This window comes from Trachypithecus francoisi, unplaced genomic scaffold (genome assembly GCF_009764315.1).
Source record: "Trachypithecus francoisi isolate TF-2019V2 unplaced genomic scaffold, Tfra_2.0 Lachesis_group13, whole genome shotgun sequence".
Taxonomy (NCBI): domain Eukaryota; kingdom Metazoa; phylum Chordata; class Mammalia; order Primates; family Cercopithecidae; genus Trachypithecus; species Trachypithecus francoisi.
In genome coordinates, this window is record NW_022681458.1 from 33192306 (window position 1) to 33207699 (window position 15394).

The 15394-nt window shown below is 41.2% G+C and overlaps 1 protein-coding gene across 10 annotated transcripts in view; it reads left to right on the forward strand.

Annotated features, from left to right (window-relative positions):
* The window catches only part of PLEKHM3 (pleckstrin homology domain containing M3), a 209466-nt gene that overhangs the window by 62307 nt on the left and 131765 nt on the right, over window positions 1–15394 (forward strand). For 8 of the 10 annotated variants that reach the window (XR_004441598.1, XR_004441597.1, XM_033230501.1 and 5 more), the window contains one exon: window positions 5900–5941. The exons of the other annotated variants lie outside the window; for them this stretch is intronic. Coding sequence is in view for 6 of the 8 variants with exons in the window: in XM_033230501.1 (XP_033086392.1) it covers window positions 5900–5941 (42 nt within the window). In the remaining 2 variants the exon portion in view is untranslated. The remainder of the gene's footprint in view (window positions 1–5899; window positions 5942–15394) is intronic. 10 annotated transcript variants of the gene reach the window in all.

Sequence of the window (15394 nt, forward strand, 5' to 3'; positions counted from 1 at the left end):
AACTAAAAGCCATAGCTTGCAAATCAATGTAACCTCGAATAGGGAAGACACAAGTATTATCTCCTCATATTTGAAGGCTGTCACTTAGAGGAGAAAAGAGGCTTACTATGTGTAATCCCATTGGGCCAAGGTAACAAAAATATCCAGAGTGGATTGGATTTTTTTCTTATTTAAGAAAACTTGATGGCCATGGGTGAAAATGAGTGGAATGGTAAGAGGCCTGGAATTTTGACCTCAAGACAAGTCATTTAATTTGTCTGATCTAGAGTTTTCTTCTCTGCAAGATAGAGATTTATTCATTCAGCCTTTCTGCAAATGTTTATGGAAGCCTTACTATGTGCTAAGCACTATGCTTTCTGCAGAGTGAACAAGGCAATCAGTCTCATTTTGTGTCCTTACAAAATTTGAAAACTGGAAGCCAGACACATAAATAAGTAATTATAATACACAGTTGAACTCAAAGGTATTAGACTTTCCTTCCAACTCTTCCACCTCTGTCTGGCATATTTTAGAGGGACCGACTTTGCTCTATGTGGTTCCTTTTATCTCTCATTTTGTGATCCTTTGAATGTCTATAGAGGGTTAGAGAAAATGAGATTAATGTGGTCCTTCGTTTAAAACTTATTTAATAAGGAATACCTTTTTCCTTTGGGGATGAGAACTTAAACTAGTAGAAATATCAATTGACTAAGGAGACAGGACATAGGAATTCTTTTCCTGGCTCTGATGTCTATCATTAAATAAATTACTTTTTGCAGTCTAAGTTTCTAGGCCAGGAAATAATTTTAAATAAAAATAAATGTATAAGAAGAATATGAATACATATTAAAGTAGTAATGCAAGTCTATGGAAGAAGAATGTTATATAATTTGTGTTTTAAACTATTTCATATCCTAAAATTCAAAGAGATTTGATCACATTATATAAGTAGGACCTTTGATTTTATAGGATATAAATTTGCTTTTTTGATTTATTCCTGGTATTCTCATCATAGAAGTCACATGTTGGTCTTTGATATGTTTCAGAAGAATGAAATCATTTTGAATTTCAGAAGATACAGATCTTTTGATGGACCTTCCTGAACTTCATAGGCCATAGCTGTGCTGTCGTTTTTTTTTTTTTTTTTTTTAAGCCGTTCATTTCTCGTAGTCTTTGTTGCTATACTTTGGTCTGGAAAGTTCTTGTCCCTTTTTGTAGCTTCCTTTTTGGTTAACATTGTTCTCATCATGTGTTCATTTCCGGCGTAACTTCTAAAGAGAGTGTTAATGTACCATTGGATTCCACATTGACTTCAAAGTTTTTATTTACTGACCTTTCACTGGGAGAGAAACTGGTGTAGGTACAGTTTTAAGATAGACTTGGGTAGGTTAAGATTCTCCTTAATTTCTAGCTAAGTTCCTTGAAAAACTAAGCTTTTCATGGACCTAAGAATAAAAGCCTGAGAGGTTTTCTAAAATCTATTATACTCCCTAAAGACAGAAACATGCTTAAGTGAAAAACTTGCCATTTTAAAATATATCACTAGGTAAAGAAATCTAGTAATATAGCAGTACCAATTTATTTCTTGCATTAATATTTTCATCTAATCATTTATACATTCAGCAAACTTGGACCACACACAGTCCCAGAAATTGAGGTGTAGGGGTAAAGTACAGGTTAATTTTGCAGTAGGATAGATGCCTGTATGTATGCCTATCCATCTTTATACCTTGAAATATGTTAACATAAAAAAGTTTTAATTAAATTACATTAATAAAAAACCAAAGAGCATGAAACTCCTTCCCTTTTTTCAGGTGAAAAATGGAGCAAGCCTGAAAAGCAGTGAGATCAGGAGGACAGCTAATGTTTGACCATGTTGATTATGGTTCTGGATTGTACTTTGTTGAAGACTTCTGGGTGTGAAAAATCTTTTACACCCCTAAAGACATTTTTGCAAGACTTTATTGACTGCCCTCCCCTCCACCCCTAATTCTAATGCTCCAGATATAATCGAACATTTATCCTTTGCAGCCTCCCTTCCTCCACTCTAACGGACTCCTGTCATGGGCCTATGACTTTGTGTTTTACTTTTGTGAGAGCAGGGCCCCAGCACCAGTGTGTCTATCCCAGGATCTCTCAAAGTGTGATATGAGTACCATTTACATTAGAATCATGAGTATGATTTGAGTAGGGATAACTGGACCCTTCCCGAGACCTGTTGAAATCAGAATTGCTGGGATTTTTTAACAAGCTTCCCTATTGATTTGAGTACATACAAAATTTGAGAAACAATGGTTTGGCCTATAGGATGTTCCTTTTTTCTTTTCTTTTCTTTTCTTTTTTTTTGAGACGCCATTGTACTCTGTCACCCAGGCTGGAGTGCAATGGCGCAATCTCGGCTCACTGCAACCTCCACCTCCTGGGTTCAAGTGATGCTCCTGCCTCATCCTCTTGAGTAGCTGGGACTACAGGCATGTGCCACCATGCCCAGCTAATTTTTGTATTTTTAGTAGAGACGGGGTTTCACCATATTGGCCAGGCTGGTCTCAAACTCCTGACCTCAGGTGATTCGCCTGCCTCGGCCTCCCAAAGTGCTGGGATTATAGGCGTGAGCCACTGCACCTGGCCAGGGTGTTCTTGGTGAATGAGTCAACTCATACTTCAGTTTTCTTTAGTTTATATAAGCACATTTCCTTTAACTATTTCTTCTACATATGTTTAATATATTAGCCATTGGGGTATCAATTTGCTGAAACATCTCCAGGTTTCCATGTTTTCCTTACATTCTGGAAATGTCAATGATGTTCTGAAAGGGTCTACCTGGTGGCGAGTACAAAGACAGGAAGGAGTTAGCCCGAATTCTTTACCTACATTCCAGCTTCCTTTTTAATACATCCTAATGTCATGCCTAATTTTTGTTTTATACTCAGTAAACATAGTTGGTGTTTGAGTTTTGAGATCTCCTTTACCTCCCTCACTTTATTTGCTGCAACTGGGTCATCTTTCACCAGGATGACCATAGTGGCCTTCTAACCAGTTTTCCTGCTTTTATTCTGAGTTTTTCTAAATCTTGTCTCAACTGCAGCAAGCATAATCTTATTAAAATTCAGATTGACCCCTGGTAGTCCTCTCTTTACAATTCTTCAGTGGCTTCCCATTTCTTTTGGCACGAAGACCAGCATCCTTAATGACCCTGCCCACCCCCTCAGTTTCAACTCTCACTTTCTTGCCACTTTCTCCCTTACACACTGTTCCAGCCACACTGGCTTTCTTCTGTTCCTCAAATGCACCACTTTCTGCTCACCCACCTTAAAGCCTTTGTATGTGCAGTTGCCTCCTCAGAGTATTGCCATCCCCAGCACGACCCACAGCTCATTCTTCAGACCACTAGCTTAAATGTTACTTTCTCAAGAACACCCTCTCCATCCCCGCATACTGACTTAGGACCTGTCAGATTCTCTCCACTGTAATGCTTGAACTGCCATCCCCACACCCACCATTAGGTTTCCTGCTTTCACCATCTTTTCTAGGAATCCTAGGTTGCAGTCATCTGTAGATACAGTTAACATGTTCCCTATTTAGCAAACCAGTTATAATCTTGCAAGTTTTCAAGCACTTTTTAAAAAAAAATTTTTGACTATAAGACCTCTTAGAGCCTTTATTCTACTAATGTGAGATAAAAGTATACAACATTTCCTAACTTACTTAACCATAATACCCTCTCTGCAGGACTAAGATTCCTCAGATATAAGGTACAATCCCCTGCTCTGGGCAATGCATTGTCAGAGTTTATTTGCACGGTTTATTTGCACGTAATCTGTTTCAACTCCAACTGGATAATGCAATTCAGTTCTGGCACTGACCACCCAGAATTAGCACAGACCTCACAAATTAAAGGCTTGGCCCTCCACAAGACTGCTCCCACTTCAGATGCCAGCGCAAGTTCAGGGGGTTCCCAGGTCACCTGCACAGGGACTGACTGGCTACAAATCTGAGGGTTCCTACCCCTCCTCAGGGTTGATAATTTGTAAGAACAATTCACAGAACTCAGGAAAATGTTATACATACAATTGAAGTTTTATTGTAAAGGATAAAAACCAGGAACAGCCAAATGAAGAGACTCAGAAGGTAAGGTGTGGGAGGGCCATAAATACACCGCTTCTGGGCCCTCTCTCTGTGGAATCGGGCTGCATCACCTTCTCATCAAATTGATACGATTCTCAATGAGGAAGCTCCTCTGAGCTTCAGTGTCCTAAGTTTTTACTGGGGCTTCATTATGTAGGCATGATGGATTGAATCATTGGCCATGCAAGTGAACTTAATATCCAGCCCCCTTCCCCTTCCTGGAGGTCAGGCTGGCTCAAAGTCCCAACCCTCTAATTGCATGGGTTGGTCTTTCTATTGACCAACCCCCATTCTGAAGCTATTTAGTGGTCCACTATGACTCACTGTTAAAAACTCAGGTGTGATTTTAGGGGCTCGTGAATACCAAAGATATTCATATTACTTGGGGAAATTCCAAGGGTTTTAGAAGCTCCCTGCCAGAGATCAGGGACAAAGACTAGACAAATTGTTATACAATAGCCCAGGACATTGAATGGACATTTCCACAGCAAAAATGGAACCTGGATGAAAGGAGGATGAATGATGGATGTGATTCCTCCCCAGAGAATGAGGAAGCTTTGGCCTACTTGCCCTGTTTCCTCATTTCCAGTCAGCTACTTCCAACACTGACAGCATCCACCTGGGGAAGGGAGATTTCTGGTGATATCTTTTTGGCTGCTTCTGGGACCAAGCAGACAAGAAACTGACCAGCTCTGGACTGCTCAGCCTGTCTGCAGCCTTCTCAGAGCCCCAACTCAGAGTGGTGGGACGATGGGCAGGCACACTTAGTGACTCTGTGATCTCCACTATCTAACCTAGATATCACTCTTAAATCTTGGCTAAAAATAGAGGGTGTTTCTTTCTTAAATGGATATAAAAGGAACCACAAAATTGATTTTATTTATTACCTTTAACTGAAAAAAAAAATGTAGTACTTACCATATACCACTTCCAGAAGGAAACTAGGATTCTAAAACCTAAGACATACAGGTTTGTATCAATTTCCAAAAGATTGAAAAATCACATTCTAACTGGGTATATACCAGTGTACCAAGGATGGTGTCTTACCCATATTTTTCTATGAAGGAAGTAAATAATGTGGGGCTGAACCAAAAACTTTGCTGAAAATTGCTTGTCTTTTAAATCAGCAGACTTGTACCTCTGACACAGAGGATTGACTTAGTTTGAGTCTTGGTCTCCTTCTCCATCTTCATCAATAAAGACATTTTTCTTGAGCCCCAGACCAGACAAAATAATAGACATACATGATGTAGTGGCTGGGAGGCATCCACACTCAGTGGGATAAGTAATAAATTAGGAGCACAAGAGCTCGGTCTTCTGTTTATAGTCCTGCCACTGATTTATTATATGGCCCCGAGCCAGCCTTTTCACAGTCTTGTGGGTCAGCCTCTTCAACGCTCTATTTTGAGGGAAGATTTAACTGTCTTGACTATGTACAATTCAAATGTTACCAAATATCAGTTGAGCCAAAAGTGACATATCCTAGTTCAGTAATTAGTACATCACTGCAATTTTTTCCCCCAGAAACTACAGGGAGGCTCCCCAAACAATCTCTTAGATAAAGAGAAGTCTTACTACGGCCTCATAATGGATGGAAAACCTTTGGGAAAATGACGTTTCTCATCCATTGTTGGGATAGGGAGTTTTAACTTGAGTAAAAGGTTCCTGATAATGCTAAAGGTTTCCAGGCAGCCCCTTTAGCCCAACTTTCCTGTGTGATCTTCGCCTCTCAATAATGTCACCCACTGACATGCGTCTGAGTGCCTTTCCCTTTCCTCTCCACTCCCATTATTAGATGCTGTCTGTGTGAGCCACCATCCTTGCAGGAGTTTTACAGGTTAATAAATGAATAATACCTCTTCTTTCTTATGCCAAGAGACAGGAAGATGGGGATTAAAATATCACATATATTGCTTATAGATCACATTTATTTTGTAGAGTGGACCCCTAAATTAGATGGACTTACTCACCTGGCCACAGCTGGAGTCCTGAAGGGCATGATGTCCTCTTACCACAGCAGACAGAAACCTGCTTCCTGAAGGCCATGATGTCCTCTTACCACAGCAGACAGAAATCTGCTTCCTGAAGGCCATGATGTCCTCTTATCACAGCAGACAGAAACCTGCTTGCTGAAGGCCAAGTTGAGCATGCCTGGGTCCTTCTTTTTTTTTTTTTTTTTTTTTTTTGAGACGGAGTCTTGCTCTGTCACCCAGGCTGGAGTGCAGTGGCCGGATCTCAGCTCACTGCAAGCTCTGCCTCCCAGGTTTATGCCATTCTCCTGCCTCAGCCTCCCGAGTAGCTGGGACTACAGGCGCCCGCCACCTCGCCCGGCTAGTTTTTGTATTTTTAGTAGAGACGGGGTTTCACCGTGTTAGCCAGGATGGTCTCGATCTCCTGACCTCGTGATCCGCCCGTCTCGGCCTCCCAAAGTGCTGGATTACAGGCTTGAGCCACTGCGCCCGGCCATATGGGTCCTTCTTCTTAACTCGGCAGTCAGATACCTAATTTCTCCATCTGTGAGGAGAGTTGGATAAGGGATGGGGAGAGAAGCTAGGAATATCACTCTGGGGAATTCCCCAGAAGCAGGAGTTCCAGATAATAGGAGTTTTCCGCTTGTGTCTTGCTTACTAAGTCTAAATAACCTGATACAAATAGCTTATTTGCAAATACTAAACGTATAGTTAAAAGATTAGCTTTGGAGGTGTTCACAAACATGTGCTTCTAAGGAGATAGAAAAGCCCAGAAAGAAGACAAAAGGGAAAAGAATAAAGGAAGGGAAAATAGACCAAGACAGTTCCTAAACCTTATACAACATAAAGAATTTGGTTGGGGTAAAAATGAAGAAATTCAAACGTGGATTTAAAGGAAACTGATGAAAGTAATCTTTTTCACTTTGAGACTGTTCCTAGCACTACTCAGATCCACTCTCATGACTTTAATTTTATCAAATTGTTATCATTACCAAAATGGCTCAAGTAGAATTACTCTAAGAAATGCCGTCAGGGTTTTTTAGGAGGTTTTAGCAAAGAAGAGGACAGGTTTTGTTTTAAGGATACTGTAAAGTTCAAAGAGATGAGATTCTTGTAAAATATGAGGAAAGAGAAACAGGCATTAGGAATGGGGAGTGGCGTGAAAGAGAAGTCAGAGGGGACCCTGGTAGGACACTGTATGTGATAGAAGCTACAGAGTGGAGAAGACTGATGTAGGAAGCGACTTCTAAATCCAAGCTGGGAGAAAACATAAGTTCCAGAAACAGTAAGAAAAGACAGGTTACTTTTCAGGTAATCTCCCAAAATAATCTAAACCTCTAAGCCAATAGGAGGTTCTTGGCCTTTTGAAGCAATCATAAAAGAGAGATGTAACTGGGGAATCATAAAAAGAGTTAGTGGTGGTTTAATATAATGCTAAATACCAGGGGAAATCACTTTAGAAAATGTTAAGTACAGCATACATTGGATTCTCTGTGAGGCAAAAAGTGTTCAGAACAGGACTGGGACTAGGGTAAGGCAAGCGAGGCATGTGCTTTGGGTACAGAATTTAAGGAAGTACCAAAAACCCTTAGTAATCAAGATTTTAAAAATATGTTGATATGATATTCTTTTTTTTGTTGTTTTTTTGAGACGGAGTCTCACTCTGTCGCCCAGGCTGGAGTGCAGTGGCACGATCTCGGCTCACTGCAAGCTCCGCCTCCCGGGTTCACACCATTCTTCTGCCTCAGCCTCCCGAGTAGCTGGGACTACAGGCGCCCGCCACCACGCCTGGCTAATTTTTTTGCATTTTTAGTAGAGATGGGGTTTCACCGTGTTAGCCAGGATGGTCTCGATCTCCTGACCTCGTGATCCACCCACCTCAGCCTCCCAAAGTGCTGGGATTACAGACGTGAGCCACCGCACCTGGCCTAATATGATATTCTTTAAAAATAAAAATTAATGTAAAAAGTCCACGGTGAACAAAATATAAAAAAAACTAGAGACAGGATGAGAATTCCTGATTTCTCCTTTTGTTTTGGGTTCTAATATGGCTTGGCATTGGTTCAGAGAAATATTCCAGTAAGATAGTTTATTTATTTTATTTTATTTTATTATTATTTTTTTTTGAGATGGAGTCTCACTCTGTTGCCCAGGCTCAAGTGCAGTGGTGCAGTCTCAACTCACTGCAGTCTCTGCCTCATGGGCTCAAATGATTTTCCTGCCTCAGCCTCCTGAGTAGCTAGGATTATAGGTGGGTGCCACCATGCCTGGCTAATTTTTGTATTTTTAGTAGAGATGGGGTTTCATCATGTTGGCCAGGCTGCTGTTGAACTCCGGACCTTAGGTGGTCTGCCCACCTCGGCCTCCCAAAGTGCTGGGATTACAGGCGTGAGCCACCACACCCAGTCGAGACAGTTTATTTAATTAGACATCTTCCCCTGAAGCTCTCAGTACTCCAAGTAGCCCAGCCCAGCATTTGTCTTGTTTCAAGGATGGTGAGGTTGACCTTCCTTCCCTATCTGGGATTGCAGGAGAATATATAGAGAATCCTGGTAGCCCCATGTTGAAGATAGAACTGATAGAGAAAGAGGGAGATCAACTGTGACAAGAAGCATTCTTTCCATCCACCACTAGCAGCTTTCATGTCTGAAATCAGCTCAACCAAGCCCTGATTATGCACTTGTTTTTCAAGTAAGAGTTCTTGTTGAGCAGTGTTTCACCAAGATTAATTTGTGAAGAAAAGAGCCAAGCTTGGAGCAGATGTTACTAGCAGGTAGTCTAGTGGATAATGGTGCCTCTTTTTCATGGCACTATTTAACCTACCAGCATAAATCATTTTTTAAGGTAAGAAAGTAGAACTGGTGAAAGGGCTTTTCCTCCTCCCCGTAATAAATGATATATCCATTGCTGGCAGAGAAAAGTGAGTGAGTAGGGTCAGCGTACTGATCTCTTATTTTGCCCTGTTGTCTTTCTGTTGTCATAGGGTTTTTCCAAGAGTGGCACTATTGACATTTTAGGCCAGATACTTCTTTGTTGTGGAGGGATGTCTTGTGCATTGTAGGACAGTTAGCAGTGTTCCTTGCCTTCATCCATAAGATACCAGTAGCTCACCCACCCACCCTACCAAAAATGTCTGTGGACATTACAAATATCCCCTGTTGGGACAACAATCTCCCCTGGTTGAGAACCACTGTGCTGCCAAAGGTCAAGGCCTACCAATGATGTCTTCTTTTCTTCATCCAGCTTTTTCTCACTTCTTTATAAATTAATAAATGTCTTCTGCTGAAATAGATGTTGATTATTTCCTACCACATAATTTTTGTTGTTGTTTTTGTTGTTGTTGTTGTCATCACCCAGGCTGGAGTGCAGTGGCGCGATCTCGGCGCACTGCAAGCTCCGCCTCCCGGGTTCATGCCATTCTCCTGCCTCAACCTCCCGAGTAGCTGGGACTACAGGCGCCTGCCACCATGCCCGGCTAATTTTTTGTATTTTTAGTAGACATAGGGTTTCACCGTGTTAGCAAGGATGGTCTCCATCTCCTGACCTTGTGATCCGCCTGCCTCGGCCTCCCAAAGTGCTGGAATTACAGGCGTTGTTTTGTTTTTTGAGACAGAGTCTTGCTCTGTCACCTAGGCTGGAGTGCAGTGGTGCATTCTTGGCTCACTGCAACCTCCGTCTCCTGGGTTCAAGCAATTCTCCTGTCTCAGCCTCCCAAATAGCTGGGATTACAGGCTCCCGCCACCACCCCTGGCTAATTGTTAGTATTTTTTGTAGAGATGAGGTTTCGCCATGTTGGCCAGGCTGGTCTTGAACTCCTGACCTCGTGATCCACCCTCCTCGGCCTCCCAAGGGGCTGGGATTACAGGCGTGAGCCACCGCACCCGGCCACCACATAATATTTTATAATCTGAGACCTCTGCATCTTAGGTAAATTTAAGTAAAAATAGTAGGTTATAAAAACAGGACCTTCACCAACCATCATTTGATATCAAGTATATCAAATGCTTTCGGTAACAGCTAATAGAATATACAATTCAAACTGATTTGTACAATAAGGGGAATTATTCTCAATCACCTGAGCTTTAGGCATCAGTAGATCTGGTAGCTCAAATTTTTTGAACTTTTTTTTTTGGATTAAATGCTTCAAATAGCATTTTCTCCCCCAAACCACCTGCTCCTTCTAATTGATGGATTTCTCACAGGAGTCACAGGCTTGAAACATCATGAGCATCTTTAACAGTCCCTTCGCGTGCCCCCAGCATCAGTCAGTTGCCAGATTGTCTGCAGTTTATCTCCATGCTATCTCCTTCTCTTTCTCTCTTCCTGTTTCCAAGACCACCACCTAATCAAGCTCAAACTGGTGCAGTAACTTAACTAGTTCCCTCCCCTTCCAGCTTTTCTTGCTAATTAATCTTTTCAAAGTGTACATTGCAGCTGGTCATATTAGCACATGCCTGTAATTCCAACACTTTGGGAGGCCAGGGTGGGAGGATAGCTTGAGGAAAGGAGTTCAACACCAGCCTTGTGCAATATAGCAAGACCCCTGGGTCTCTGCAAAAAAAAAATTTAAATCAGCCAGGCGTGGTGGCATGCACCTGTAACCTTTCTTACCCAGGAGTCTGAGGTGGGAGGATCACTTGAGCCCAGGAGGTTGAGGCTGCAATGAACCATGATTGCACTACTGTACTCCAGGCTGGGTGACAGAGTAAAACCTTTTCTCCAAATTATTTATTTATTTATTTATTTATTTATTGTACTTTGAGTTCTAGGGTACATGTGCACAACGTGCAGGTTTATTACATATGTATACTTGTGCCATGTTGGTGTGCTGCACCCATCAACTCGTCAGCACCCATCAACTCGTCATTTATATCAGGTATAACTCCCAATGGCTTCCCTCCCCCCTCCCCCCTCCCCATGATAGGCCCCGGTGTGTGATGTTCCCCTTCCCGAGTCCAAGTGATCTCATTGATCAATTTCCACCTATGAGTGAGAACATGCGGTGTTTGATTTTCTGTTCTTCTGATAGTTTGCTGACAATGATGGTTTCCAGCTGCATCCATGTCCCTACAAAGGACACAAACTCATCCTTTTTTATGGCTGCATAGTATTCCATGGTGTACATGTGCCACATTTTCTTAATCCAGTCTGTCACTGATGGACATTTGGCTTGATTCCAAGTCTTTGCTATTGGGAATAGTGCTGCAATGAACTTATGTGTGCATGTGTCTTTATAGCAGCATGATTTATAATCCTTTGGGTATATACCCAGTAATGGGATGGCTGGGTCATATGGTATTTCTAGTTCTAGATCCTTGAGGAATCGCCATACTGTTTTCCACAATGGTTGAACCAATTTACAATCCCACCAACAGTGTAAAAGTGTTCCTATTTCTCCACATCCTCTCCAGCACCTGTTGTTTCCTGAATTTTTTTTTTTTTTAAGTTTACATTGCTACTCTGGTTGTTCCTATGTCTTTTTTTATTTTTTTTTTTGAGATGGAGTCTCATACTGTCGCCCTGGCCGGAGTGCAATTGCATGATCCTGGCTCACTGCAAGCTCCGCCTCCTGGGTTCACGCCGTTCTCCTGCCTCAGCCTCCTGAGTAGCTGGGACTACAGGCACCCGCCACCATGCCCGGCTAATTTTTTTTTTTTTTTTTTTTTGTATTTTTCACATAGATGGGGTTTCACCGTGTTGGCCAGGCTGGTCTCGAACTACTGACCTCATGATCCACCTGCCTTAGCCTCCCAAAGTGCTATATCTTATTAATTAGGACTTCTCACTCTGAGCACTCAGGATTCTTATGTTCTAGCTTCACTTTTATCATTCCAAGCTCTTTTCTTCATACTCCTCTATTTACGAGCCTCAGACAACTAGAATATCCAGTGTTTCCAAAGATGCTTCCATTTTTCTGACTTGAGCCTTTATGAATGAATCTCTTCTCTTCTTCAAGACCCAGCTGAAATGCCCCTATGTCTACACAGTCTTCCTCGATCTTCACAACTAACAGTAATTGCTTCCTCCTTTCCTCGTTTCTTACCTTCTGCTGTTTACTTTATAGATTTGTATTCTTCTTCCCCTCACCCTTCATCTTCAGAGGTGATGCTAATGCCTGTGAGGTCCCAGGCTATATTCATTGATGAGCTAAATTATGTTCTTTTATGTAAATTAATTCATATTTTTTGTCCTTGTTGTTTTGTCATCTGCAGGGGACAGTTTTTATAATGTTACAAGGAAGATTACTACTTGGAAATTCACCTTTATAGTTGATTGGTGTTAGTCATAAAATGCCACATTGCCACTTTTATTAGGCTCTGCCTTCTAAGCAGCTGTACAACTGTGGACAGAATTACTTTTTCACGTTCTGCCTCAGTTTCTTATTCTGTAAAATGGGCATAATACCTACCTCATATAATTGGTATGAGGATTAAATGAATATAGACATATACATGTATTTACATATGTTCATTTGTGTATATGTAAGGTAGTTATGACAGTGCCTGGCTTATAGTAAGCCTGTCTTACATAAGATGTTTGCTTATAATGTAAGTGTTTATCCATTTGCTTATTTCTTTATTTTTATTTTTAAATTGCTTACCATTTTCTTGAAAGACTTTGGGGAAAGAACACAGAAGTAAATGAGAAAGTCTAGTCATAGACTGTTAGGGATAAACAGGATGAAAAAATACTAAGTTTAGACTGATTTCAGTATACTAGAAGCTGAATTTGTAAGATTTTATTATTAATATTAAACTTACTTTACACCGATAAAAGCACTATTGAAGCATCTTATCCTAAGAAAAATTGAAAGTAACTCAACAACTCAAGTCATGTCTTGGGAAGTGAAAATCTGTGTTACAGATCATTATATTTACAACTTTTGGGGTGGATATTTCATAGATAGAAAGCAGTCAGATTCTCTAAAATGGTGTACATATTTACTTACGTGCTTTAGCAAAAATCAAGATTTATTGCCTTTCAAGATAAATTTTGACTAAATATTGACTTTAGGTTCTCAATCATTGTTTACCTGAAAGACCAATAAATCTTGACACTTCTCAACTTGAGTTGGAATCTACTTGGTATTTATTAATTTGTTTCACACGATTTATAATCTTAATAACAACATTCCATGAGATTAAATAAACATTGTAGAGTTTAGCAAGTTTATATTTTCAGTCAGCAGTAATTACTTGACATGTGATTTTCACTTCATTTCTTACTTACATGTAGTACCTCTAGCACTGTTAACACAACATAGGTCCTACGTGTCAAAGCTGACTTAGCTATTTAAATATTCAGAGGGGGAAAACCCAAATAACCCTTAACAGCTTATGTAATTACATTTTAAACCAATTAGTATTCAGATTGGAGTTTCTAATCTGAATTGATTTTATTTTTTTGGTTGCTTTAGTTCTGCAAGTATACTCTAGTAATACATGATTATACTTCATCGATGGCCTCTGTCATGGATGGTTTATGTCTATTGGTTTTAATCTCTGTTTCGTGCATCTGTCTGTTCTTGTCTGTCTCTCTAGGTATAATGTGTATTGAACATTCACTGTGTCTCAGCACAGTACTAATACTTTACAAACATAATATTTGCCATATTGTTGTGTTGACAGGGTTTTTAGAGACAGGGTCTCGCTCTGTCACTTAGGTTGGTGTGCAGTGGTGCAATAATAGCTCACTGAACCCTCGAACTCCTGGGCTCAGGGTATTCTCCTGCCTCAGCCTCCAAAGTAGCTGGGATTGCAGGTGCAGACCACCACACCTGGCTAATTTTTAGAAACTTTTTTGTAGAGATGGGGCCTCACTCTGTCGCCCAAGCTGGAGTGCAGTGGTACAATCATAGCTCTCTATAACCTCGAAGTCCTGGCCACAAGCAGTTCTCCCAGGTTGGTCTCCCAAAGTACTGGGATTACAGGTGTGAGCCACCAGTGCCCGGCTGGAAATTCTTTGGTTAGGTACATTCATTGTGTCCAGGAGGAGTTACTTACTTCTCTGAGATTCTTAAGGACAGAGCTATCCTAGCTATAGCAGCAGTCCATTCTATAAGTACCAGCTGAAGTTAACCTAAATATGTATCACCCATGGTAGGAACATGCTTTTTAACATGTGTCAGCTCTCTGTGCAGTGGAACTTTTTTTTTTTTCAGGCAGAGTCTTGCTTTGTGGCCAAGGCTGGAGTACAGAAGCACAATCTCAGCTCACTGCAGTCCCTGCCTCCCAGGTTCAAGCAATTCTCCTGCCCCGGGAGAGGCAGGGATTACAGGCGTGTGCCATCATGCCCAGCTAATTTTTGTGTTTTTAGTAGGGGTTTCACCATGTTGGCCAGGCTGATCTCAAACTCCTAACCTTAAGAGATCCGTCCACCTCGGCCTCCCAAAGGATTATAGGCATGAGCCACCACACCCGACTTGTGCAGTGGAACTTTATGAGTCAGTTTCAGCCAACAAGGAATGACAATTTCTCATATATAATCTCTCACTGCTATAAAATTTGTAGATGAAGCTGGACGCGGTGGCTCACGCCTGTAATCCCAGCACTTTGGGAGGCTGAGGCGGGTGGATCACCTGAGGTCAGGAGTTCAAGACCAGCCTGGCCAACATAGTGAAACCCCGTCTCTACTAAAAAAAAATACAAAAAATCAGCCAGGCGTCGTGGTGCATGCCTGTAATCCTAGCTACTCGGGAGGCTGAGGTAGGAGAATCACTTGAACCCAGGAGGCGGAGGTTGCAGTGAGCCGCGATCATGCCACTGCACTCCAGCCTAGGTGACAGAGCAAGACTCGGTCTCAAACAAAAAAAAAAAATTGTAGATGAACATAAAACGAAGCCCATCAGAAAAAAAAATTCTGATGAACAGAAATGAATTTTTGTGTAGCTTTGGAAACAACCATCAGTACATTTCAGGATTGTATTTGAGCATGTGTATTTCCTCCCAACTGTGAAGTTTTCATCCCCTGGGAAGAGAATTCACTATGAAGGGACTTAAAGCCTTATGGAGAAAATAATTTTGAAGTGTTGCAGTCTAAAGTCCATGAACTCAACCCAAAGACTGTCAGCTGCATGTCATACTATCCACATTAGCAATTACACGAGGCACACAATTGATTTTTTCCAGATTTCCCCTATTGTTCCTTTAGTTTTATTTGAGAGGCTGTAGATACTATTTGCTTTGTAACTGACAGAATGCATACTTAATGGCATGTGCCTGATTCTCCATCCAAATGTTTAATGCCTTAATTGATTTATGACTAAATAGATAGCTCCTACTTTATGGATCACCACCTTGTCCCAAAGACAAAATAACGTG